General features: G+C 39.0%; 1 protein-coding gene across 22 annotated transcripts in view; it reads left to right on the top strand.

The window, feature by feature from the left end:
* The window catches only part of LOC103186089 (transducin-like enhancer protein 4), a 93,650-nt gene extending 67,097 nt beyond the window's left edge, over window positions 1-26,553 (top strand). For 21 of the 22 annotated variants that reach the window (XM_042333588.1, XM_042333584.1, XM_042333579.1 and 18 more), the window contains 12 exons: window positions 3,615-3,734; window positions 4,768-4,821; window positions 5,586-5,738; window positions 6,678-6,810; window positions 7,157-7,347; window positions 8,364-8,437; window positions 8,718-8,967; window positions 10,995-11,242; window positions 12,009-12,156; window positions 13,484-13,634; window positions 14,453-14,529; window positions 16,264-17,381. In XM_042333588.1, the coding sequence (XP_042189522.1) occupies window positions 3,615-3,734; window positions 4,768-4,821; window positions 5,586-5,738; window positions 6,678-6,810; window positions 7,157-7,347; window positions 8,364-8,437; window positions 8,718-8,967; window positions 10,995-11,242; window positions 12,009-12,156; window positions 13,484-13,634; window positions 14,453-14,529; window positions 16,264-16,371 (1,707 nt within the window). In that variant the 3' untranslated portion in view covers window positions 16,372-17,381. Of the gene's footprint in view, window positions 1-3,614; window positions 3,735-4,767; window positions 4,822-5,585; window positions 5,739-6,677; window positions 6,811-7,156; window positions 7,348-8,363; window positions 8,438-8,717; window positions 8,968-10,994; window positions 11,243-12,008; window positions 12,157-13,483; window positions 13,635-14,452; window positions 14,530-16,263; window positions 17,382-22,849 lie in introns of those variants that run through there. The other variant, XR_006084957.1, reaches the window with a different exon arrangement.
* Window positions 26,554-26,795: the final 242 nt, after the last annotated feature.

Raw genomic sequence — 26,795 nt, 5'->3', positions numbered from 1 at the left:
ACGACTTGTGGAGCGGACTGTATCAAGTCACAGCAGCATCCCAACTTCTTCAAGGTATCTTCATCAACTCTTAACTGGTCTCAACTGACAATTGAGGGCACTCTCCCGCCATTCAGCATGCAACATTCAAGCAGCATGTGATTGAATAAAATAGTCATTTTCAGTGCAGGAATACAGTGGGTTACAATTAAAGACTGGCCTTGACTCAAGTCCTTCAGTCAAGCTGACGGGCCTCAATGACAGCCTGCTGGTCTCTCGCGAGTGAATTATTCCTATTCAGTTGTAGCTCTCGAGATATTCCGATGTGATGAACCACCATATGAAATGCAAAGTGGTATTATTAAATTAATTTGCCACTTTTACGCCAGCTGCAGAATGTCAATGCTGACTATTCATAGAGGTGCTGATTTAACACAGTTATACGGCACGAAAACGGGCCATTTGGCTCAACTAGTGCGTGCCATTGTTGTTCTTCACTCAAGGGTGGCAATTGTAATGCCAATTTTGTATTCATTTCCAGTCAATGGGACCAGGGAACGTAAACTTTAGGACGAAGAGAAAAAAAGGGGGTGGTCTCTTTATGGATGAACACATTTTTGATTTTTAAGATTAGTAACTGGTTCAATCATCTATAACTAGCATTTCTTATATCTTGTTGCTTGCCCAAAAATATTTGGATGATATGCAGTGGAGATGCATGGCGTTACGTATAAATATTTTGTTTCAGACCGAGTTATGCAGGTTAATAGTCTGTTGACCAAGAATACCACTGAACACTGTTTTATTACTTCTGCGGATACATATAGTTTACTTTGAAATCTATATTGTTGAATATGTTCAGCTCTTGAAGGAAGCACTTCATTTAACTTTTCATTAAGTGTTAGTGTAAAAAATATATTTTTTAAACTATCCCCACTGGCTCAGTGAGTGAAGATCGCACTGAGCCATACAGACCATAAAGTTGCAGGGTTAATAGTGATTATAATAATTCTTGCATATGATATGGTGCCTTATCACATAGTTGAGATGTCTCACAGAATATATTGTAAAGTGGATTAGCTGTATTTTGTGGACGAAATGCATGTCTGTTGAATTAACTGGTATCAGCTGAGGCAGTGGTAGAGTGTTACTACCGGCCATAGCAGTCCTGACGTAAATGGGGGAGAAAATCGTCTTGCATTCTCGTTCCAGAGATTCAGGCTATTAGTGCAATTTGTGAAAGTTGGATAAGAACGTAACCAAGTGATGCTGTGGTGGCTCTCCCTGTTAAGAATTCTGCCAATACTGTCTGGCAAGAGACAGATGGGTACTTCAGCGAGGTACTAGAGGACAACTGGCACTCATAGAACTGTGTGTCTCAGCAGTAGCATTAAAACAAAAGCATAAACCTTTTCAGGAGGAGAGGAGGACAAAAAAGATCAATTGGTGGAAGAAACCCAAATTTTAACTCTGGCTTCAAAATAATTAAATAAATGTTTCCATGCAGAAGTCCGTACTGGTGCAGAATAGCCTACTCGCAATTGATCTGTTTCTGCACTCCGACCCCCCCCCCCCCCCCCCCACCTCCAACAGCAGGAAAACAATCTTTAGGGCTCGATCCATCAGCATTCAGTTTAGGCAGTCAGCCCACAGGAAAAAAAACTCTAGAAAGCCATTACTTCATGGTTCATAGAATAAACTAAACAAACACTGTATGGCTAAACAGTCTTGCATGTTTACTGAAGCAACAGAGACAGAATGCAACATTTCCTGTTAAAAAAAGGGTTTACACTGGCAGTTTTGACCTACCTAGCTATTGGGTTTCTGCTTTTTGTTGACAGTGTTCTCAATAAGTACAGTCTGAGCATGTATTGTGCAGCTGAGCACATAATTGTGGGAATTCAGCATTGCACCATTAAGCTGTGTTTAAGGTAGCTATTTACTTTTCCTTTTATAGACTTGTTGACATTAAATACAAGCATTAGATACAAATGAGAACAAACAAAAAGGTAAGATAATGGGAAGGGCTGTGAGATAACAGGAGTTTTATGTATCAAATGAGGAATGTGCAAACAGGTAATTGAAGCATGTCTGGATAGGTAGGTGTTTTTTTTCTTCTCTTGCTTAAAGAGGACTTTGCTTTAATGCACAATGTGTAGTCGAATGGCAGGTGTGGCTGGAGTGTTGCCACTCCAGATGTGAATGACTTAAACTGAGAAGTGGCCATTCATAGAATCCTAGAAAGTTTATAGTACTGAAGGTGGCCATTTAACTGCTACTGTGGCTTCGTATTTTCTGGTGATAATCCCCATTTAATGCCCTCTTTACTGATGACAGAATGTGTTCTCTTTCTCTCCCGCTTTCTCTCTGAAACCCTTGTTTTTAATGGAGATGGCGGATAAATGGTTAATCAGAGCATTATATGATTTAATATTTCTTACCAAAATCTGAGCAATTAATTGAAAGTTTATTTTACTGATCTTATCGATAAGTCCCATTTATTTTCAATCTATGTACAGTATTGCAGATAATGTTTTCTTCTTCGTCAAAATTACTTTATTGCAGAAATGTATTTGCAATTATTACTAAATTAGAACTGCTTTCAGTTGTGTGTGTCTGCCAAGACATAAGCAGGCAAATCAAAAGCACTTTATTAACCTTGAAATGTTAATTATTTGTAATACATGACCATAGGGACCTGAAATAATTACTAAATGTTATGTTTTCACTAATCTGCATTCAGATGATGACATTAGCTTCCGTCTGTCATATGCCACCTGAACTGCACAAGTAATTGAGCCTTGTTCATTGCAAACCACAACAATGTTTGATCAAACCTAATTTGGGTTAAATGTAACAATATTTAAGTTGAAGTGTAGCCAAACCTACATTACAATTCCTTGTTTTTTTTTCATCTTTTATTTTAACTTCTTATTTAAATTGGATGAGGAAAGAACTGGAGATCAGGATTTGACCAGATAGTTCCAATGAGGGAGTGAGTCTGCCTTTAGCAGAGTTGGGGAAGTGCCTGATCTCTGTTAGCTCCTTCCTTCGGCAGTGCAGATAAACTATTGATTCATATCCTTATCATTGGAATTTTATTTCACAAGCAATGCTTAAACTTGGAATCAGCTGACTGAGTCTGCTAATACGCATGTTTTGTGGCTGTATTCATAATGGGTGTCCAGTCCTGCTCAATCTCTGTTTTGAGGATGGCGTTAGCACTACTGATCTGATGTTCTGTTTGTGTGGGGTGGGGTGGAGGTTGTCTTGGATAGGAGACCTGCCCAAAATGAACCATTGTGCTTTGAAAATTATGTATGCTCATGCTATCCTGCTATCAACCAAGGTAAACCTGCTGTTCTGGATATGTTAATACTGCTTAGGCACTTACTAGACTGGATATTGCTCAACAGACTCAACACGTGTGTTTTTAATGCTCTTTGGTTAGTTACTATTAATGACTGGATAAAGGGTGCGTTTTGCTCACCACCAAGATCTTCACATTTAAGAGGCTTCGACTGTATTACCAGTTTTAAGCTTAAATAAACTGATTTTTTTTTACTGTTTAGAGCCTTCGATCCATATGTGTTTTGTGCAGTCTCGTTGACTGGCTGTTGCTGCTTGTATTTCAGAGTTCCTCTGTTTCACCATCGGCTAGTTTCAGAACTGCAGAGAAGCACAGAAACTCTAATGATTATTCCACAGACAGTAAGAAGCAGAAGACTGATGATAAAGATTTAGCAAATCGTTATGTAAGTAACCACCCAAGTGTTGCTTGTTTGGCCGAAAATGTGTTGCAGTGTTTATTTTGTCTCAACCGCATATTCTTTGCAGTTCTTTCCTTTGTAATTCTGGGTGTATCTCATTTTTAGATATCTTGTCTGTGCTAATCTGAACATCAGAGGTGAAACAAGAGAGTGTAAAAACTAGTGACTTCTCCACAGTTTGACTACTCTCATTTCTGGTTGTCCGTGTCTGTACATTGGGGGCAGGGGTGAATGGAGAGTGAGAACAAAAAATTTCATTTCTGGTTGTGGGACCAGGAGATGCAAGCTATACACAACTGGATATACCAACTATTTTCTGCAATCGCAAAGTCTAACCCTGATACCCAACCTTTATCCAGTAATCCCAATACAGCAGCACTCCACTGACCATGCCAAGCATTTAAATGGTCTTTGTAAATGTGAAATGTTTTTTTTATGATCCCAAATTTATCCCAAACCAATGGGGAAGAAAGGATGGACAGTGGATAATGAAAGGCAATCCCTGATGCCCTATACTGAAGAAATAGGGAGCACTGCAGTGTCATCTGCCAGCAAAGATGCTACTTACTGTATAACATAATTGACACATGCAATGAATTAATATCTTTGAAATCAACAATGTTAAATTTGCATTTAACATATATTTTTGCTCAATCATCTCGCCTTTTCCCTTGAGTCTAATTTCCTGAAGATATTAACTTGCTGGGACACAATTTCAGAAGGATGCAGCCCTTTGGTACATTGCCTAAATGTTAGGTCTTCACATTTGAACCTGAACAGCAAGTTTTGGTAACCTGTTCCAACTGGAAATTACAGCGGTTGAATCCAATACTTTTTTCACTCAATGTCCAAACGTGAGCACTTTTTATCAGAGATCACTGGTTAGTAATCACAAAAGAAAGTCCCTCATTGACTTCTGGCCTGTATAGTGGACATGTACAAATTTACTGTGTAAATTGAGTCAAAACTCTGATGCATCACAATGAACTGTAAAATGTTTTATTTAATTATTTTATAGGACAGTGATGGAGAGAAGAGCGATGACAACCTGGTGGTTGATGTCTCCAATGAGGTTTGTAATATTTTGTAGAAAGAATGTCAAATGCACTGAATTTAATAAATGCATCAATTAGCAAAGATTTTGTTTTTATGAATATTGGAGTGCATCAATCTAGGTTTCTTCTAAAACATAATTTATCATTTAGCAAACCAAGTTCATGATTGATTTTACAAGATAGTTCCTGTAAATGCATTTCTCTGAAATGATTATCTAAAATGTCTTATGGACTTAATGTTTTAAGCAAGTTTAAAAATGATAAATTATGCTTTCTTTCTGCTTGAGGTTTCCTAAACATGTGCGTCTTGCATGTTTATTAATGGTAAAAGTAGAGAGGATAAATTGTTAACCTTGCTCTAATTAGGGCACACAAAGCAGGAATCTTGTTAACTGTTTATAATTTATCCGATCTAAATCCTGAGACAAGATTTTAGCCTTGAAATTGCTCCAGGGTATTTACTGTTACCCTGGGACATCTTTTTGATGTGAAGGTCACTATTACAAGTGTGATTTGTTGTTGTTGTATCTTAAATGTAACCTATGATTACACAGATGTGGTGTGCGTGGATCTTTTGCAACTGTGGCTGCTTCCCCATAATTTAATAACCAATTCCATATTGCTCCATATTATTGATGTAACATGTGATGTCCACACAAAACTATTAAGAAATAAATTGCAATTGATTACAGAGGAAAATTCATCCAGCATAAGGTTATAAATGCTCATCTGGAAACTTCCTAATTCTACTCAGTCAAAAAATGTTATTCTCTTGTCTTAGGATCCAAACTCTCCACGAGGCAGCCCCCCACATTCACCAAGAGAAAATGGGTTGGATAAATCCCGCCTGTTAAAAAAGGATGCGCCTATTAGCCCAGCTTCCATAGCTTCTTCCAGCAGCACTCCTTCTTCAAAGTCCAAAGAACTGAGTCTTGTGAGTAATGTGTATAACTTATCTTAACATTTCAGCTGAGAATAAAGTAGAACAAAGTAGTAGCATTGAACTGTTTCTAAGTACCAACTGATGTGCAATGTGAAAACTCTTTGTAACCCACAAATACTAACACATAACATTTTGTGTTTTTAAAAAATGTATAGATTTGGGCTGACACTTGGTACTCTCCCAAGAGTCAGATCCATTATCAAGCCCTAAAGCACCATTGTTGGCGGTAATTTAAATTATGATTGGAAGTCGGATTTTTTTTAGCCTGGAAAGTTGGCTGATTATCACCAGACGCTAGTTGTGCCTTACGTCTGATATAGCCCACAAAATATACAGTCAATTCACTTTACAATATATTCTGTGAAGCGCTTTGAGACGTCTAGAAGACGTGATAAGCGCTATATCAAATGCAAGGATTATTTATTATTCTAGCATGAGTTCATATAGGGCCTGCGGTCCAAGGAAACCCACTGAAGCATGTTCTCTCTGGGCTGCCCTGCTATTCTTTTATACTGGAAGGTTTCAAGGTTTGATATAAATTGTGCATGCATTGAAGGAATCTTGTGGGGAATTGGATGGGTAGACGAGATGGACCGATACCTGAAATTGTTACTATGTGACTCAAAACAGAGACTTAAAACTCAATCATTACATTTGTATATAAAATCTGGAATCTGCTTAAGGCTGTAACTCACTGGATCTGGATTTCTAAATTCAGCGTTTTCTTTCGATAGAAAGCAAGATAAGCGGGTTGACTTGCTGCGAAACGTGATCATTTCTCTCCACGAAAGCTGAAACCGAAGAGGAGAGGTTATTGCGGTTTATAATGTAGATAGTGTTTCAATGTCGTCATGATGGCTATAAGGTGCTATCAATAAAGTGCTGTCAATAAAGTGTTTCTCTTTGTTCTCTCCTCTATTTAAATACCAGAATGAGAAATCAACTACTCCAGTCTCAAAGTCAAACACTCCAACTCCACGAACAGATGCTCCAACTCCCGGAAGTAACTCCACTCCAGGATTGAGGCCTATCCCTGGCAAACCCCCAGGAATTGATCCATTAGGTAGCTAAACACTCACTCACTATAAACAGTTGTGCCATTGTACAGCTTGATAATGTTGTTGCCTTTGCTGCTGGCATGAATTCCTGTTTTTAATGTTACATGAATTCATTTTCTGTTCCACTGGGTTGCAGTTACAAAACAAGAAATCTCATTGCTGCAATTTTTACACTGAATGTTTTATAGGAAGGAAACCACAAACCAGTGCATTATCCAGCACTTTGCTTCCTCCCTTCCCTCCCCTGGAAGTGGCAAATTGAAAGATGAAATGTCCAGCTGAGGCGCACTAAATGCATTTGCGGATACTTACAGCATCCAATTACTGAAACTGTGCTTTGGTAATTTGCAGGCTCCGGCTTGAGGACTCCCATGGCAGTGCCGTGTCCTTACCCCACTCCTTTTGGAATTGTGCCCCACGCTGGTATGAACGGGGAGCTAACAAGCCCAGGGGCATATGCAGGTTTACATAATATCTCACCACAGATGAGCGCCGCCGCGGCTGCAGCCGCGGCAGTTGCTGCTTACGGCCGTTCTCCAGTGGTAAGTTCGCTGTGTTGCGTTGGTCGGTTGTTTACACTTTTTAGTCAACTTATTGCCGTGGCTATTAGACTCACCTCACAAGCAAGAGGACCCGGGTGTGATTCCCGGGCGAGGTGAAAACATAGTCAGGTTACCTTACTCCACACGCCTCTGTTTACTTACCAGTAAGTAGAAATCCGGATGTCAGTCGATTGGCAAATCACTTTCCTGGGGTAATAACCCCTTAAAAAATATATATTGATATTCACTCCACAGCTGTCTGTAGGACACTGCTGCACGCAGTTGGCTGCCGTGTTTCTCCCACAGAATCCACAGTCCATTAATTCTACAATATAAGTCCTGTAACTCATTGGTCAGAACACTTGCCTCGCAAGGGAGAGACCTGGGTTTGATTCCCGGCAGGGCAAAACCTTGAGCAACTTTCCTTACTCCACACGCCTGATAATAATCCCTCAAGAAAAAAAACAATAATAAATTGGTCGCTTCAATCCACGACTGTTTTGTGGGACACTGCTGTGCGCAATTGGCTGCCGTGTTTTTCACACAAATATACACTCAATTCACTTTACAGTATATTCTGTGAAGCGCTTTGAGTCGTTTAGAAGATGTGAAAAATGCTATATCAAATGCAAGAATTATTATTTATAAAAATAATAATCCCAGCGCTTTACCACATCTTTGAACGTCTCAAAGCGCTTCACAGAATATTCTGTAACAGTATATTCTGTAAGTATATTCTCTGAATTGCTTTGAGACAGATGTCTTAATGACGTGATAAGGCGCTATATCAAATGCAAGGATTATTATTAAATTGGATGAATTGAAGACAAGAAGAGGCAGTGTGCTTTAATTTTTTTTAAAACTGGATGGAACAAAAAAAACAACTAACCCTTGTAATTTTGTTTGAATGTTTAATAGTTTGTTTCTTGTTTTTTTAAAAAAAATGACTTGAGCTACTGTTGAATATTTTCAGGAATGACAGTAATTCAGTTTTGATTTAATTCTGGAAATTTTAGGTTGGATTTGATCCGCATCACATGCGTGTACCAGGCATTCCGCCAAACTTGACTGGCATTCCTGGGGGAAAACCGTAAGTGCATATTGACAATTATCAACAATAAGGCACAATAGAAAAAGTGTGTTTTTGGGAGGGTGGTGGAAATAGGAATTCATCCTCTATTTGTACATTAAAGTCATGCAATGCCCCCCCCCCACTCTCACCCAATTAAATAATCTGCCAACACTCACTATAGAGGTAACATATATAATGGCTACTCAGCAAGACACTGGAGGAACCGAGGAGAGGAAAATGAACTAACACTTTTTTAAACTTATGATACATTTACTAATCTGTACTTTCTTTTAAATAGTGCTTATTCATTTCATGTAAGTGCGGATGGACAGATGCAGCCTGTGCCTTTCCCTCCCGACGCCCTGATCGGGCCGGGTATCCCGAGACACGCTCGTCAGATGAACTCTCTGAGCCATGGCGAGGTCGTGTGCGCAGTGACCATCAGCAACCCCACCAGACACGTGTACACTGGTGGGAAAGGATGTGTGAAGGTCTGGGATATCAGTCACCCTGGTAATAAGAGCCCGGTCTCTCAGCTGGACTGCCTGGTAAGAGGAATGTGCAAGAATAATAATGTCTAAGGATGGGGAAGGGATTTGGTGACCGGTTCTTTTAAATATCAAATGTTATACTGGTCATTTACTGGCCAGTATTAGTTGTGGATTTATGGAAGCCTATTTCTCAATGTTGAAGTAACATAATCTTTGTTGGGATTGCAGTTCAAAATCCTTCCTGGAAGCAGCATATCAGTGCTCATGATATGTATTACTGATTTTTTTTATTCATTTGATTGGGAAATACGTGGGCCTCAGTAATGTTGAAGTATGTTTCGGAGACATGCCTGACCCTGCTGCTGATTGGTCTTGTTATCTGGCCAATGGATAAGACATTTATTTGCAGTTACTCAGTCCTTCCCTAAGGACTGTCAGAGCTGCACTAATAATTTGAATAATTTGCATATGATATGGACTTATCAAATCATCAAAACGTCTTGCAGGGCTAAATACAAATGACTGTAACACTGGGTTTGTCGACAAATGTGGCAGCCACTTTGTGCGTAGCACTGTTCCACAAACAGCCATGAAATGAATGGCCAGTTTAATCTGGAGGACTGTTGGCAAGTATACCAGGAGAAAATCCCTTCTCTTTCCCAAAGTCTCATGATCATAAACACCCACCCAATTAGGCAGATGGATCTTCGGTTTAACGTCTTATCCGAAAGACGGCACCTCTGACAATGCAGCACATCACTGGAGCATCAACCTAGACTGAGATCAAATTCCCTACATGGCTTGAACCCACAATCTTCTGACTTGAAGACACGTTCTACCAACCGAGTCAGGCTGATCCCTTGCAATGTGGTTGTTACTTCAATTTTACTCCAGAGGCATGTAAGAAATCTCCATTAAAGGGATTAAAGATTGATTGGGATTGTCCTCTCTTCATACCTTTAGACTTCAGCTTTTATAAACATACCAAGTTAATATTTCTCCTCCAATCCACTTTAAAAAGAGGGAAATAATGTTGCTTGAATTTCACAGTCCTGCATTGCTTCCATCGCCATGAATGTCTGGAGCTTGGTATATTTATGGCAGTATTGAAGGAGTGGATTACGTTCAGTAATAGTTGCTGCGCACATGATACCTTTGGTGATGGGATCACCAAGGATATGTTAAACTACAATGCGTGATTTAAAAAAAAGTTAATTATAAGAGCGCGTTAAAGACTGGAGTCTAATCTCACAGTTCAGCTGATGTCATCCATAATTTGAATAATGCTTAATGCAATCCTCCCAAATAACTAGACTTAGATTACAACAGTGAAACCTACTGCCAGGTGTCAGTTGCTGTGTGCTCATTGCATTTCCACATATTGAGAGGGTGGTAGGTGTAACGTACAGAGTTGTAGACTACATTTTTAAAAGTGATGTTCTGTTGTAGCTTGTATTATTTCCACTTTACATTTCAAAGAAGTGAAATTCCCTTAATCATGAGTTCTGAAATGGCTGGCTATGTGGCCACACATTATTCATAAGCATGAAACTCCCAAGTTTCCCAAGAGTCCTGCAGCTCAGTGGTTAGAGCACTCGCTTTGCAAGTGAGTTCAATTCCAGGCAGGGCGAAACCTTGGGCAAGTTTCCTTACTCCACACGCCTAATAATTATCCCTCCAAAAAAACAAAACAATAATAAATTGGTCATTTTCAATCCATGACTTTGTGGGACACTGCAGTGCGCAATTGGCTGCCACGTTCGCCCACAAATATACGGTCAATTCACTTTACAGTATATTCTGTGAAGCGCTTTGGGACGTCTAGAAGACGTGAAAAGTGCTATATCAAATGCAAGGATTATTATTATAAGTTTAAATGAATGTTAACAGTAACTGTCAACTGCACTGAATTTGTCAGTCAAATTTATGTGGTTTTATGAAAAATGTAAATCCTGCATTACATTTCCATTTCTGTCAAGCTGTTCGTTTCGAGTAGAAATAGTTAAAGTAAGTGCAGATTAAGTGTGTGTTTGTTTCCAGTACCTGCAGTGTAAATAATCTCCCAACAATTTCTGTCTCAACAGAACCGAGACAATTACATCCGATCGTGCAAGCTGCTCCCTGATGGCCGGACCCTGATAGTTGGTGGTGAAGCCAGTACGTTGTCCATTTGGGACCTGGCAGCCCCAACTCCACGTATAAAGGCGGAGTTGACGTCCTCCGCTCCTGCCTGCTATGCTTTGGCTATAAGCCCCGACTCCAAGGTCTGTTTCTCGTGCTGCAGCGATGGTAATATTGCTGTCTGGGATCTGCACAATCAGACATTAGTCCGGTAAGAGATGATTAACATTCGAAAATTTTTGAAAACATTTTGCTTAATGTACTTTTAAGAATGGGGTTTATTATGTGAGTTGTGTAAAGGCATGTACACAGAGAAGCCCTTAATTATGTAATTGGTTAATTACATAATTAAGGTCAACTCTGTGTACATGCATTTACATAACTCGCATAATAAACCCCATTCTTAAAAGTACATTAAGCAAAATGTTTTCAAAATTAACCAATTACATAATTAAGGCCAACGCAGTTTTCACAATTTGCATAATATATGTATACTTGTATAAATTGACTTTTAGGTTGAAAAATATTATTTTTACCACTCCAAAAAATTCTATATATAATAATAATAATCCCTGCATTTGATATGGCGCCTTATCACGTCTTCTAAACGTTTCAAAGCGCTTCACAGAATATACTGTAAAGTGAATTGACTGTATATTTGTGGGCGAAATTATACCTGGTGTGTATTTTTAAAATGTTTTCATAAAAGGTGAATTTATGTTTTCAAGCTTTTACTTTAATTTGAAATGTTAAACATTGTTAAGGAGTCTGTGCCCGGTCATAAAAATTATTTCCATGCTTTAAATGTAGCATTCTTAGATGTTCAGGCCTGCTTTAATGAATGACTTATTTATCTTTTTAGATAATACTTTTAATATATGAAAATTGGTTTGGGTGTAGTACAAGAGGTTATAGAACACCATTATTGGCACAAAATAAAAGAAAGTGACACTCTGCTATTTTCTTGATGATATCAGGCAATTCCAGGGTCACACAGATGGGGCCAGCTGTATTGACATATCAAATGATGGCACCAAGCTTTGGACGGGAGGTTTAGACAACACCGTGAGATCCTGGGACCTCCGGGAAGGAAGACAACTACAGCAGCACGACTTCACATCCCAGGTATGTAGACATACACTGGAAAGTTTAGGAAAGGTTGTAAAGCAATCAAAATAATTTGCATAGCAGCACTGGAGTAGATAATGAACACCAATTAAACCTGATGATTGGGTTAGTTTTAACACTATATCAATGGTTATGTGCTTATAGTGACCATTGCTAACCTTTAAAACTCATCAAAATTATGTCAAAATAAAGGAGTCATTCAGAATTTCACCTCCTACTTCACTGTGCAAGAGGGCCATTCTAGTCATTCATGATACAAACAAAAGCAGTATTTCATGAGCGGAACTTTTTATTTTCGGTGTTCTACTGAATGATATAACATTTAGTGTGCAAATGTGTGTATGGTTTATATACAGTTAGTCGAAGCATGACTTGAAAACTGGTATGGTTTATCCAGCTTTAATAAAACTCACTTTCATTCTGCACCATGGGAACATGGGTATGTTAGACTGATCTCCCTCAACCCCTTCGTCTCGCCCCCTCCTTCCCCATCTTCAGTTCGCACCTGAAGACCTTCGTTTTCGACCGTGCCTACGGTCACCTTGCCCCTCCCCCTAGCTCAGCCTTGGGCTCCACCATTGTTAAGTGCTCTGAGATGCCGCCCGGGCAAGTTGTTGTTGACCTATATACAACAACAAATGTTTAGTTGCAACTAAACTGTAGCAAATTCATTTTTTTCAGAATCATCCACTGGTCACAGCTCCCTAATGTACCATTTAACGGCAGAAAGTAAAGATGTTTTTCCCTGTAAATGCTTAGTTCCATTTGTAGTTTACTAGAGTATATTTTAAATATAATCACAATTTCTGAATATAATAATAATAATCCTTGCATTTGATATATAGTGCCTTATTACGTCTTTGAGATGTCTCAAAACGCTTCACAGAATATACTGTAAAGGGAATCAACAGTATATTTGATATTTTGGCTGCCGCGTTCGCCCACAAATATACAGTCAATTCACTTTACAGTATATTCTGTGAAGCGCTTTGGGACGTCCTCCCGACGTGAAAAGCGCTATATCAAATGCAAGGATTATTATTATTATTTATTATTATTATTTTGTGGGCGAAGCGATGCAACCATTTACGCACAGCAGTGTCCCACAAACAGTTATGGATTGAGTGACTTTTTTTCACTCCCCACTCTTTCTCCATAGCCTTGCAATTTTTTTTCTTTTCAAGTATATATCCAGTTCCCATTTGAAAATTATTATTGGATCTGCTTCCACCACCCCTTCAGGTGGTGCATTCCAGATTGGAACAACTCACTGCGTTTTTTTTAAAAAAATCTGCAAAAAGTTTCAAATATTTTTCTGTTCCAGATCTTTTCATTGGGATATTGTCCCACTGGTGAATGGCTTGCAGTTGGAATGGAGAACAGTAATGTAGAAGTGCTGCATGTGACCAAACCAGACAAATATCAGCTGCACCTCCATGAGAGCTGCGTGCTATCTCTTAAGTTTGCTCATTGTGGTAAGTTTTTTTTTTGTAACTGCTCCTTTGGCAGTCGACTGGTTACATATTATGGACAGATTCAAATATCTTTGTCTGAAGTTTTTCTTAAGATGTTGCGTACTATCTGCTGCCTTGGTGCTCCTCACATGTCTCCACTATCACATTGCCTTCACTATTGTTAGTTTTGTTTTCTAAACTAGGATTTGATTTGCACTTTCCAGTTAAAATACTCTGGTTTTGCCTGAACTGTATCTGTCCACTCTTTCTATTATTAACTTATTTTCCTTTTTTNGACATTTCCTGTTTTTCTAATGTGGGTTTCAGATAGCTGTTCAGTTTAAAGTTCATCTACCTGAAAGAAAAGTTGCCCTTTTGGTTATCTTCTTCTGTAGAGTTGATATATTGGTGAAAGGATGAACTATTACAATAACTAAGCTCAGTGGGGCTGAATCAGAAAATCAGTAGAACTCTGAGTTACACCTATAGTAAATGCATTAAAGTGATCCCAGGACTGTTCTGCAAAGGGTTAAAAATTCAGAAATAAATTCTTCAAAAGTTGCACATCTACATTTGTTTGACAAATTTACAGTGAACTAAGGAGACTTTTAATAGCAACTAAGCCATATGGATAAAGGTATCCATAACAAACAACCCAGCATCCAGAGCTGTAAATTACTCTTATCGAAGCTTTATTTTCACAGAAGGTAACAGCTGGTTGAATGCGCATTGGGGTGTTCCCCATTATGTTCAGTGTTTTTTTTATGTAATGTAAAAATAGTTTGCTTTATATTTATCATTACGAAACACTGAACTGCTATATTCAATTCTAACTCTAGGTAAGTGGTTTGTAAGTACTGGGAAGGATAACTTGCTGAATGCTTGGAGAACCCCTTACGGAGCCAGCATATTCCAGGTAGGTGGAATGTCAAATATTCTATTTAAGCTTTCAAACAGAATTCTGGAGAGAAACTGCATTATCTAGTATTGCAACTCGGTAACAATTCAAAGGCGGGTGCAATTGCTGTTACGTTGAAATTGCTGTTCATTATATGTGTAAACGTACCCCCAAAGAAAGGTTATGAATGGCAATTTTCTAACAATTTTTTGTGGGGTGGGGACTGGCGGTGGGGGGAGGGAAGCTTAAAATATCTAGCAAGCTGCTCATGGAGATGTGAAATTTTTCATTAAACTCATTGTATTGATTGTTTTGAGAGAGTTTGAGGCCTATGAGGCATTACCAAATGCAAATAGTATTGTTAATCTAATTGGTCGAAATGAGCACATGGAGGCAAAAATGGAAATTGCTGATCAAGAAAGAATCAGAAATAATGAATGCAAGTCCGTCACCTCAATTGAATTAAACTCGGCTGAGTGTGGTTATGGAGCTTGTTGGGGCAGAGTTCCCACAGGTTGGTGTGACAGGCATCTGGTTACTGGTAGGAGTTATTGTTTGTGACCTCTGTTAATGAATACAGTATTATACATCCATGTAAAAACCAACAGACACCCTAAGGCTTTTTTTGAGGTATGAGACAGACCACATTTTTTACTGAAGTAACAGATACACCCAACAACCAAAAGTCCACAGAAAGTAGTCTTTTGAAAACAAACCGACATGCACAATATATTTTAAAATAACAAATGATGTAATTTAGCATACGCCTATCTCAAACGTCAGTTCCAAAACCCTGGGGGTGAAAATTGTGATGTGTTAATTACTGCGGGGAGTGCTAATTAGCCTGTCATCGATTAAAGCAACTAGTTCATGTGGCAAATTTACCAGTTGGGTGTTCTTCTTCCCCCTCATGCTCCCGAAGTCCTCCATAATGCTTATGACTGGAACCTGCTCACCCCATGTATTGCACTGCCATATCGAGGCATTGGACTGTAGCTTTGCGGGATAAGGATACTGGCTTTGACCTTCGGTCGAGTAGCCAGTACCCTGCTCACTCCTGGTCCAGAGCAGTGGCTTAAGCTTTAGAGTACAATCACTTTAAATGTCTTTAGGTGATGGTGGGTTGGGGACACTCTCTTCAGCATACCCAGGGATCGGTCAGCACGCTAATGTTTTATTTTCTGACAACATGCTAAATGAAGTGATCAATCTCTCTTTTACCCTCTACCCTGTATAAGGTGTTCCAGATCTAAAGTGGGCCACCTAAAGGCTGCTGCAAGTGGAGATCTCTTTTTTGCAAAGAGAAAACATAATGCATTGTAATTCTACCAGCCACACTCTCCTGCTGTCACGCTTGCAGAAGCTTGGGAACTGCATGTTTCTGAGTTGGAGAATGTTGTATGTCAGAGGGGGAATCTAAGAAAGCAGAAAGACAACTTACAGAAATGAAAGATAGAAATGCTTTTGCACCTTGAAAGGTCATATTGAGCACTTCATACTTCCACTTAAAACCACAGCAACAGAGTAGGATTCAAAAAAGATTTGACCCTCTTACATCTAGTTTGCATCTTTGTTAGGGATTGTTTTGCAGCCTGAACTAATTTGTGTAACTGCAAGTCAATTTTGCATACAATTTGTTTAATTCTGACAATCCACATTGTTTACTCTAACCAAACTCACACTAATGCAGTACTTTATAATCCTTTCTAATTTCCTTTTACTTTGTGTTTTGTTTTCTTAACGTAATTGCAGTCCAAGGAGTCCTCATCGGTCCTGAGCTGCGATATCTCCGTGGATGATAAATACATTGTCACCGGCTCTGGGGACAAGAAGGCTACAGTCTATGAAGTTATTTATTAGAAGTGGAGCCTGAACACAAAGATACCTTTCACTATAGCACTTTTGTTAGATTTGCTCTTTATGGCTGACTTTGCAAAACAAAAGACTGCAACATTCTTGTCATCGTTTCTCAGCTCTGTACTGTATGTGTTAGTAAATTCTGAACGTGAACATCCTACATATGAAACCCTCAAATTCAACTACTGAGTGGGTGAACAAGCTTCCTTTGCCATTAATTGAATGAAGGACCAGAAGGTTTCATCTATTTATTTTTCTGAACACTTTTTTTAAAAAAAATAATCTTTGTTGAACTTGACTCATTTCACACAAAGCCCCCTGACAGCTTTGGTGATAAAAGGTTAGTGACTAATTTTATTTTGTTTGTGGGGAAGAGGATGTTTCAGTATTGTGATTAATATTGTATGGTGTTTTTTCCATTGTAGTACAGAATTTTGTAACTATTTTCTATTAGCACCATCAGCTTATAATGTGGCTTGCAACTTTCTTGGAATTTTACCAAAAGTAGCATTTGTTGGGAATATGAACTTGAGGCAAAGTGAAGGTTCAGATTTGACAGGTCAGTTTAATGAACATTTACTCTTAAGATTGCTTTTTGGGGGCTTTTTTTTTACAGTGGATTGTGGTTTCTGCAAAATGGAAAGTTTTTTCTAGATTACTTTTAAATCTTAAATATTTTGCAAAATGTAGTTGCCATTTTTAGCTCAATGTTATTAGATCTAAACATGAGGGATGTGGAGGGGAGAGAGAGACTGAGTATGAGAACTGAAAAGAAACGAACATTAAATTGGAACTAAGGCTGAGTGTTTGATAAATGCATTAAAAGTGCTATTTGTATTGTAAGGGGGTGGCATCTAGCTTGGAAATGTTGAGTTCACAGTAAGCCATTTATAAAAGTAAAGGTCAATTGGGATTGTATATAATGCAGGAAAATTGTACAGTGGATTGTGTGTGGTGTGTATATGTGTGTGTATTACACACAATAATGGAACAATAAAGTGAGTTACAATTGAGGGGCTGTCAAACTGTACAAGCATAGTGTTTTACAACTTAATATGAAGCCTGAGATTTGTATACTGCCATGGATAGATTTACTGCTCTTTATTTCTATTACACAAAACCTCCGCAATATATCCCTTGGATATACCACGACCTCTGTGTACCTGCATTGTTTATGGTTTCTTTACTAATATAATGTGCCTCTCGTTATCCCATTTTCATGAGGCTCCAAACAATACATGTTGCAGAGAAAAATCAACAATATTATGACTGTTTTCATTTCTTATAGCATGGAAATGGTATGTAATGTAACAAGGGAAAAACAAAGGGATGGATACCTGTCCCTTCAAAAGTATATTCTATATCTGGGCCGGTTTAACACAAAAAACATATATTTAGCTTTTGCTATGCACATGAACCCTCATTCCACAAAAGTTTTTTTTTAATCGGTTTAGGCTTATGAGAGGCCTTTTTCAGTTTATTCCATTCTAAATGAATGAATCAGCAGTAAGAAACCTTTCCCAACCTACTAATCTTTTCAGAAAAAAAGATAAGTAATAAGTGCAAATTTCTGAGCATTGCTGATTTTTTTTTNAAAAAGTGCCAAATCGGGGAAACTAGAATCATAAGACTAAATAGAACAAAGTTCCTGAATCTCAGATCTATATTTCCTGCTACAAAGATAACAGGAAGGAGACCACCAAAGAAAACTCAACATCTATTTAAAGATCCAGTTCCCCTGAGATATGTGGGGGTGGGGAGGAGGAATATAGTACTTACTTCCAAACTGAAAGTGGCATCCATGGATGCTGATTAACAATATTACCCAGGAAATCACCCCACCACTACCACCTTCGTACCGTTCTTAATACTCTGTTCGTCTTGAAAATCACGGTTGCCGGTGGCCACGTTCAGCCCCGGACCTTAATCCTTGTATAGGGACAAATGCAGATGATGTACTGTTTTCCATCCTCTATGAAGCTGAACTTGAAATCTCTTATGATCGGGGCCCGATGAATTATTCACTGAGCAGCAATTGTCAGGCAAAAAGAAAGTAGATGTGAAGGGAACTTTATTCGAGTAGTTGACATGTTGAATAGACACGGTGACAATTTGTCCTGAACCCATCCATGGAGCACTAGGAAGATGCTATGTCAATTTTACCCCATATCAAATTGGCTCATGATTAAAGTGGAACTCAGGATTGTTCAGTTATCACAGCACTGCTTCAAATTGGTACCGTACAAGTTTTCTTGCTTAGTCACCTACAGGAAGCGAAGGACGTTTACTCCAAATTGCGCCTGAATGTCTGGGAGATGGAACATTGGTATAGAAAGCAATACAAACGTCTACCATGGAATCTGAAACAGGACATCAAACCATTCTTTCCACAGACTATAAATGTTCCTTAATCTCTTGGAGAGACGTTTCCACATCTGACCACCAACAGACTTCCAAACAAAAATTTTGCAACATTTTGGAACATTCCTCCTAGAATCCGCAGCACATAAATCTTTGTGTCTTAAGGAGTATTCTATCCTGTTCTATCCAGTCTGGATGTATTTCTGTAACCTTCAATATTGTTCTCAAACCAATATGTATCTAGTTCTTCTTGAAAAGGTTAATAACAGAGCAACTGTTTTTGCTGAGATTCTATTCCATGTATCTATCCAGTGTGGAGGGAAAAGAATTCTAATCTCCAGTTTCACTTGAGGCTTGTTAATTTTAAGTCTATGGCCTCCAGTTCTTCATTCATGGTCCAAGTCAAACAGCTTGCTTGCATTTGCATCATCTATGCCTTTCAGCATGGATTATATCCCCCATCAATCTTCTTTTCTCCAATGAAAACAAATTCAGCTGTGCAAATCTCGCCTCATAAACTCTGAGCTCTAGGTCCTGGAATCATCCCCGTTGTAATTCTCTGATCTTTCTCCAAAGCATTAACATCCTTTCAAAGGTAAAATACCCAAATGTGTGCACAGTGTTCAGAACACAGTCTCGCCTGTGAAATGAAGTGAGAATAATGTACTTCAACTGATGGTCAAATAATTTCAAGGTGTGACTTAATTTATTTGATTTTCGTTGGTAGCAGATTGACATTGATTGTTGGAGATCTTTTGGCTGAAGGTAAATGCTTTCAGAGATTGATGCTTACTCGGGAATTTCCTCATTAGTTCTCCGCTTTTGGTTGTATTTTGTGATTTTATAGGGCTCTTTGTGAAGCTCCGTGAACTACTGCCTAGCATTGTACTACTTCCCAGGACGACACTTGAGTCACACAAACCAGAAGGCTGCACGTTTGATTCCTGCAGTGTCCTGGGTTAGTTGAATGTATAAGATTGGAGAAGATAATGGTCCATGTGGCTGGACTCAAAAGCTAAAAACAAATTATATTTCTCTCATATCCCTCAGGCCAAATGGTTATTGAATTCTCTTGAATTTGCTGAAACAGTCAATCTCCACTGCCTCCCTGTGTAGTCTATTTTCAATCTCCACCACTTTCTGGGAAAAATATAATTAAATGTGACGTCTTTCTGCCTTTCCTATTCAGAGCTGGGGTGCTACAATTTGGCATCAGTGCTCTTTGAAGGAGGGGGGTGGGGAATATAAAGCAGAGTTCTTGGTCCTGACCCAGTACTGGAAGATGAAATAATTAGAATGATCCTGATGTAATACATTTTATGTCAGGAGGCGATCTTAAAGTGCTTCACAGAATTTTCTATAAAGTGTAGTCTGTTGTATTTTGTGGGCAAATGCAGATGCGATGCAGTGTCCCACAAACAGCCATTAAGTGAATGATCAATTTTATTTGGGGGATTGTTGGCCAAGATACCAGGAGAAGTTTCCTTTTCTTTTCAAATAATGCCATGTCTACCTAAACAAGCAGACAGGACCTTGGCTTAATGTCTCATCTGAAGGATGGCACCTCCTGACAATTGAGCACTTCGCCCAGCACTGCACTGGAATGTCAGCCTATACTATGAGCTCATGACTGAGAGCAAGAGTGCTACCAACTGAATCTGGCTAACGTCATCCAAATGTTTTGGTTTAGCTGTTACTTTCCCGAACCCAACTCCCCCCGCAGTCAAATAACCTGTCAATACATATTGTCAAGACGTCATTTGTCTGAGGTATTGAAGGTGACCAGCTCCCATGGAGCTATATCCCAGTGGAAGGAAAAAAAATGAAATACCAAATCAGAAGAGGAGAAAATTAGGAGGAGAAAGAACATCTTTAATCAGTATCTTGCTTCCTCAAAACGAAGGTGCTTATTTGCTTCATGTTAGAATTTCATGTGGAGTCCTGTAGCTCAGTGGTTAGAGCACTCGCCTTGCAAGCGAGACACCTGGGTTCAATTCCAGGCAGGGCGAAACCTTGGGCAAGTTTCCTTACTCCACACGCCTAATAATAATCCCTCCAAAACAAAACTATAATAAATTGGCCATTTTCAATCCACAACTGTTTGTGGGACATTGCTGTGCTCAATTGGCTGCCGCGTTAGCCCACAAATATACAGTCAATTCACTTTACAGTGTGTTCTGTGAAGCGCTTTGAGACGTCGGGAAGACGTGAAAAGCGCTATATCAAATGCAAGGATTATTATTATTAACTAATGAACATTTGCACCCTATGCATTTTCTCCTGAGAAAATTGGGTGGACAGTAGATTAATTAAGGAAAAAAAAAGAACACTGAAGGAAGTGGGACAGAGCAGATACACTTTGATGAGGTCAGCCATATAATAATAATCCTAGCATTTGATATAGTGCCTTATCACTCATTTTGTGGGCGAAACGCAGCAGCCAATTGTGCTTATCAATGCTATCCTTCAGTATGTAGAGCCTACAAAATAAAATTACATTAATCCTTACGTTTGGTATTGCGCCTTTTTACATCGGGTGGGTGTCCCAAAGTGCTTCACAGGGTATACTGTAAAGTTGAGTGACTGTGTTTTGTGGGCAAATGATGCGTTTCTAAATTTTAAGTTTCTGCTCAGTGACAAATGATACTCATCTCTTAGAGAATGAGAGAAAACTTACCCACAATGAAATTGTGGTTGAGAGGTCCTAGTGATGGCATTAGAGGGAATAAGCTATTTTTGTTTTGGGTTTCTCCATCCGTGATTGAACCAATTCCCATTAGCTTGAGTGCTAAATGTGGGAATTACTATCTCTTTAGATATGAAATGAAAAAATTCACATTAACAGCCTCTGTGGATTTTGCCATACTTCCATACACATAACACTCCAGCCGATTAAGAACCGAGAGCCGTAGTTCGACTAAAATTTAGCTTAATTTATAAATACTACACAATTATTAATGAATAGTCCCGATTATTTACCACACCTGCAATCATAAAACCTATGCCATTGCTCATCATTTCAATTCCATTACAAAGTCATATAATTGTTGTAATTATGCTCCCCGATAACCCCAGTCCTTGCCAGACTGCACTGGCTGCCTGTCCCAGAGAAGATCGACTTCAAGATCCTCACCCTTGTCTTCAAATCCCTCCATTCCTCTGCACCCCCCTACCTCTCTGACCTCTCTCCTCAAAAGAGTGCCCGTTGCCTTCGTTCCTCCAGGTCTGGCCAACTCCTTGTTCCCCGAGTCCTCTGCTCCACCCTCGGCGGCCGTGCGTTCAGCTACTATGCCCCGAGGCTCTGGAACTCCCTTTCTCACTCCCTGCGCTTCGCCCCCTCTCTTCCTATTTTCAGGTCTCTGCTGAAGACCTTTCTCTTCGACCGCACCTTTGGTCACCTTCCTCCCCACTGGCTTGGCCCTGGGATCCGTTACTGTAAAACACTCTGAGACGACGTCTGGCGTGGAGAGCGTTATATAAATCCAAGTTGTTGTAATTGCTAAGTTCTTTAACTTGCTAAGGCACATTTAAAGTGTAAATGTAGGGTGGGGGAAGAGTGGGAAAGAGGGGACATCCACATTCTGGAGATCACTACAGCATTATGTTTGCACACACTTGACAACTCTTCAGAAGATCCTATTTTTTTTTAGTTTGTGAACTTAGTTATACAATATATTGATTTCATTTGGAAAAGTGATTCACTTTTAATGTTCAGTTATGTCAAATGCAAATGTCAAAAAAGACATTGTACATTAAAACAGGGAAAAAAGGAAAAGGAGGCCATTGAGTCAAATTAGTCTGTCCCACCTGTTTATTCAATCTTGACAGATCTTTTAATCCCAGCTCCCCACGATTTCACCATATCACTTAATAACGATAGGAGAAACATTGCAGAACTGGCATGGAGAGTTGAATTACTAAATTTAAAGTTGTGCAGCATGGGGGCTTCTCATTGACCGTGTCTTTATTGACAGGGGTTTTGTTGATACAGATTGTAAGATTTTTTTTAATGTAATAGTACATAACCTACACCTGATAATCTGTTTTGAATTTTATCAAACATTGTATAACAATAGCAACCACCAGTTTGGGTAATACCTGTTTATTATTTATTGCACAGGGAAGAAAATTACCCATAGATCATCGATGGATGTTTCTCGCTTTGTATGTTTTTGCTAAAACCTGAACTTCAGCAAGATACCACCAACCCCATCTGGAAATGACTGACTTTTGGGGGGAAAAAAGACTTTATTCGGACTGTAAAAACACGGAAGTATTGATGCTAAAGCAAGCTTGTTGGGGTTGATCGTGGCACAGGCAAGAGTCATTTTAAATGGTTAATCAAATTTAATAGGCCATACCACAGACATGCGGTGATGACTGATGTCAAAACAGTTTGTGTTCCACTGAGAAATAACTCTTAATCAGCCTGCTCCCCCTTCCACCACCCTTTGCCATCCAAAAATATTATACATTTCAGACCTATAGGAAGAAGATTCACTTTTTCCTGGTTTTCGATGCAAAAGTGTAAAATTATGACCTTCGGAGGGATTGATGTTTAATATATTTGAATTGAAATTCAGGACTAATTTTTAAACTTTATCCCAGATTTCTTCATATTCATTTGGACTTGATGGGATGGATGCAAGTTGAAAACTAGTCCCATAAACTTCCTGAGGTGCAGTGCCTTTGCAATCATGGATGAGACTAGCATTGCAGTTGTGTGCTATGAGCTTGTCTCACCACTTGAACTAAATCCTGAAGTAAATGCAACAGATCTCCTGGTGGCTGAGCATAGTTTTCATGTTATAGCTCTATGAACTTTTAAAAAAAAATCACCACTGTATATAGTTGTAATACAGTCCATCAGTCATTGTTACTACACTGTCAATAGTTTATATAACTGCAGCAAATGAGTTAGAAGAACTAAATATAAATGGATTTGCGTCCTTTGAGGCCAGAAATCATTTGCTCCAGGATTTTTGCCTTCAATATGCCAACAGGATAAGAGCACCATTGCAGAGGGAGTGCGCAATTTTAAAGGCATTTTTGACCTAAGATTAGCACAAATCCTTGTTTTAATGGCATGGTGCAAGTCAAACTGAGCTACAAGTAGATGCTGATCGAAAATATAGGCATACAATTGTTGATGAAACAGCATATAGGTCACACAACAAGAGGATCGGTACAGAAGGTGATGTAGTATTGGAACACTGTCATTTTATGATCTATAATATTGATGTCATGAGGATAATACCTTATGCCTCTCCCATTAACCATCACACTAGTACTCTACAATTTTTCTCCAATGTTGACTTGATCAGAGTGTTAGTCGTAGTCCTATGAGTGCTAGATCATTATGCCCACGGCTCCAGAAAGTGGAATGGCCTTAGTTCTATAAGGTAGCACAAACCTATTGCTTAAAGATTGGTGAGTTGATCTATAATGAGATAACTTAAAACTTCTACACTTGACTGCTATCTGTTGAGGGTTTTTTTTGGCTTCTTTTCATTTCGCTCTCTTTTTCTTCACAATCTATTACATTTATGGGGTTTAGCCACCAATCATGCTAAATCAAGAAGGGGACAAGATGTGGGACTTGGCTAGGTGTGTTTTCAAAATCAGACTATTCAGCCTTCACATCAATCATTAAAATGTATTTTAGGTTTATTCAGAGCTAGTAAAGTGGCCCATCCCAGGATGGGCATTGGAGAGGAGGGCTTACCCGGGTACACAGGTTTATTATAGGAGGGAGCAGTGAGCATAACTACTGGCATACTTTGTGAATGAGTCTGTCTTCTGTTTGTCTCTGTATTGCTGCCTTTCTCTCCCTGACTTGCATCTGTTTCCTCTCAATGCACGTACTGTCTCAATCCCTTTTCGATGCCTATCCTATTTCCCTCTCTCTGTTCATCCTGTCTCGCTGTCAGTTAGTTTTGTATGTGTTTCTCATTCTGTCCTTGTGTTGCTCCCTCTGCCTGTCTTTTTCTCTTTCTTTCTCATCAGTCTTTCTGAGCTTTCCCTTTCTCCGTCTCATTGCGCACTCACACTCATTTGCTCTTCCATCTCTCTTCCCTCACACTCATTCTTCCCTTTTGCACACCTAGTCATTCAAACGGTATCTCTTTCCTGTATCTTTCTTCTGCGACACTCTCCTTTGTAGCTTTAACTTCCCAGTATCAAACTTGCAAACTTTGTTCTGCCACTGTCCCCATTTTTTTTTCTCTCTTTTCCTCCCTTTACTCACACTTGTTCCTCCCTCCCTATCTTTCCACCATTCCATTCCCGTCTCCCTATTCACTCATGTCTATGTTCACACCAATGTTTTAATGGGATGCAGTGTGAAAATGCTCCCACGCATCACTTCTTCCTCATGAATGGCTGATATCATTTCCTTCTAAAAATGGCCACCTCCTGCACTCTATGCCTGGGAGAAGGACGTGAGGATGACACCATTTTCTTCAAAAATGGCCACTGCTGAGTCACTTCTTACATCATGTGTGCAGTACGTAGAGAGCACCGATGACGTCGGCCGTTCTTGAATGCTAGACACCCTTTGCTTATCATGGGGTCTCCTGATATCAGTGCCTGAGGAGAGGGGATGAGACAATACAGTGAGGTGGAATTGTGGAGTGCAGGTAAAGGAGAGGGTGCTTTTCCTTTGTGCCGTGTTTTTGGTAAAGAGTGGATGTTGGTTTTAGAGAGGAGTTTTTTATTATTTGACATCTACAATATTACTCTAGGTCTTCATGGTTTGGAATGGTTTGAAAGCTGGGGGCCTGAACACTGTATAATTCTTTGTTTTGTGCAAGTGTTTGTGTCTGTGACTTTCAGAGTTCTGTCAATGGTCACAGTGGGAATGTATAAATGGCTGCCTTTGGGGCTCAACCGAGGCATGGGACTGGATGGGAAGGTATCACGTGATATTGTTGATTGACGGGAGTTATTTTGGGGATTTCTCTAAATTTCCAGCATAGAATTTTTCTAATGAGTTTAAGTCCTTGCAAAATAGGTTATGGTTGTGTAATTTATACTTTCTGGCCCTACATCTGTTGATGGTAAAGGGAGAAATCAAAGTGGGGATGTATGTGGCCTCTACTGAAATTCTGTAGATAATTGTGAACACATCAGTACATTTGTTATGCCTATTATCTATTTATAATTCTAGTTTGTTACAAAATTAATATCTGATTTGAGGTGAACAAGGTATATCCAGTGAAGAATTGGTTCTCAGGCTGTGCGCACTCACAAAAATATTTCTACCCTTGCTGCATAGTTTCCCACTATGATGTGGCCACTAGATTGCTAGGATTTACATAGCTATTAGATATTGCTGTTATATTATAAGCAGGCAAAAAATTTAAAGATTAACAAAGTTTTCTTTTTCTTTGTACATGTGTTATATAATCACTGAAAGTGCCCTGTGTTCAATATGTTAGCTTTTTAATCCCCTTTTCCTCATTAGAAATATTGTTCTATTTAAAAATTTCTTAAATTAAAATCAGTAGTTATGTTTTTTTTATAACTAATGGATGGATAAACTGTATACATTCTGTCCTTTGTGTTTGTTGTTGCATCTTAAAAACAAACTGGTCAGATATGGCCATAGCTGTTCAAAGCTGTTCATAAAATGTGTGGCAATAGGAGGACAGAAGTGTAAACTGCTGCAGGACTGCACTCGATTAAGTGTACAAGAAAATAGTCACCTTTGTTTTTATTGAAGCAAAGAACTAAAACACTGGAAATGTAACCTCAATTAGTCTGTCTCTTGTGGTCTCTGTACTGTAACATAATTCTTTTAATACAACATGCTGTTTGACTGTTTTTTGGGGTCTTTATTTATCTTTCCTTTCAGAACTGAAAGAGAGTCCTTTCATTGCCCAAACTCACTGAAGTGTTTGAAAATTACCAGATAACCATTGCTTTAACCGGATCCAGAAATTGCTATGCGCTATTTTTGTACTTTTTGAAAGAGAAATGATTCTAAACTGCTAACTTCATTTGCGCATAAATAAAGGAGGGGAAAGCGTGTACACCTTTTGTATGTTGGGGGTGGCACAAAGCTT

This window comes from Callorhinchus milii, unplaced genomic scaffold, assembly GCF_018977255.1.
Source record: "Callorhinchus milii isolate IMCB2004 unplaced genomic scaffold, IMCB_Cmil_1.0 Scaffold1, whole genome shotgun sequence".
Classification (NCBI taxonomy): domain Eukaryota; kingdom Metazoa; phylum Chordata; class Chondrichthyes; order Chimaeriformes; family Callorhinchidae; genus Callorhinchus; species Callorhinchus milii.
The sequence above is the reverse complement of the archived record's forward strand: the minus strand, read 5'-3'. Positions and strand labels throughout refer to the sequence as shown.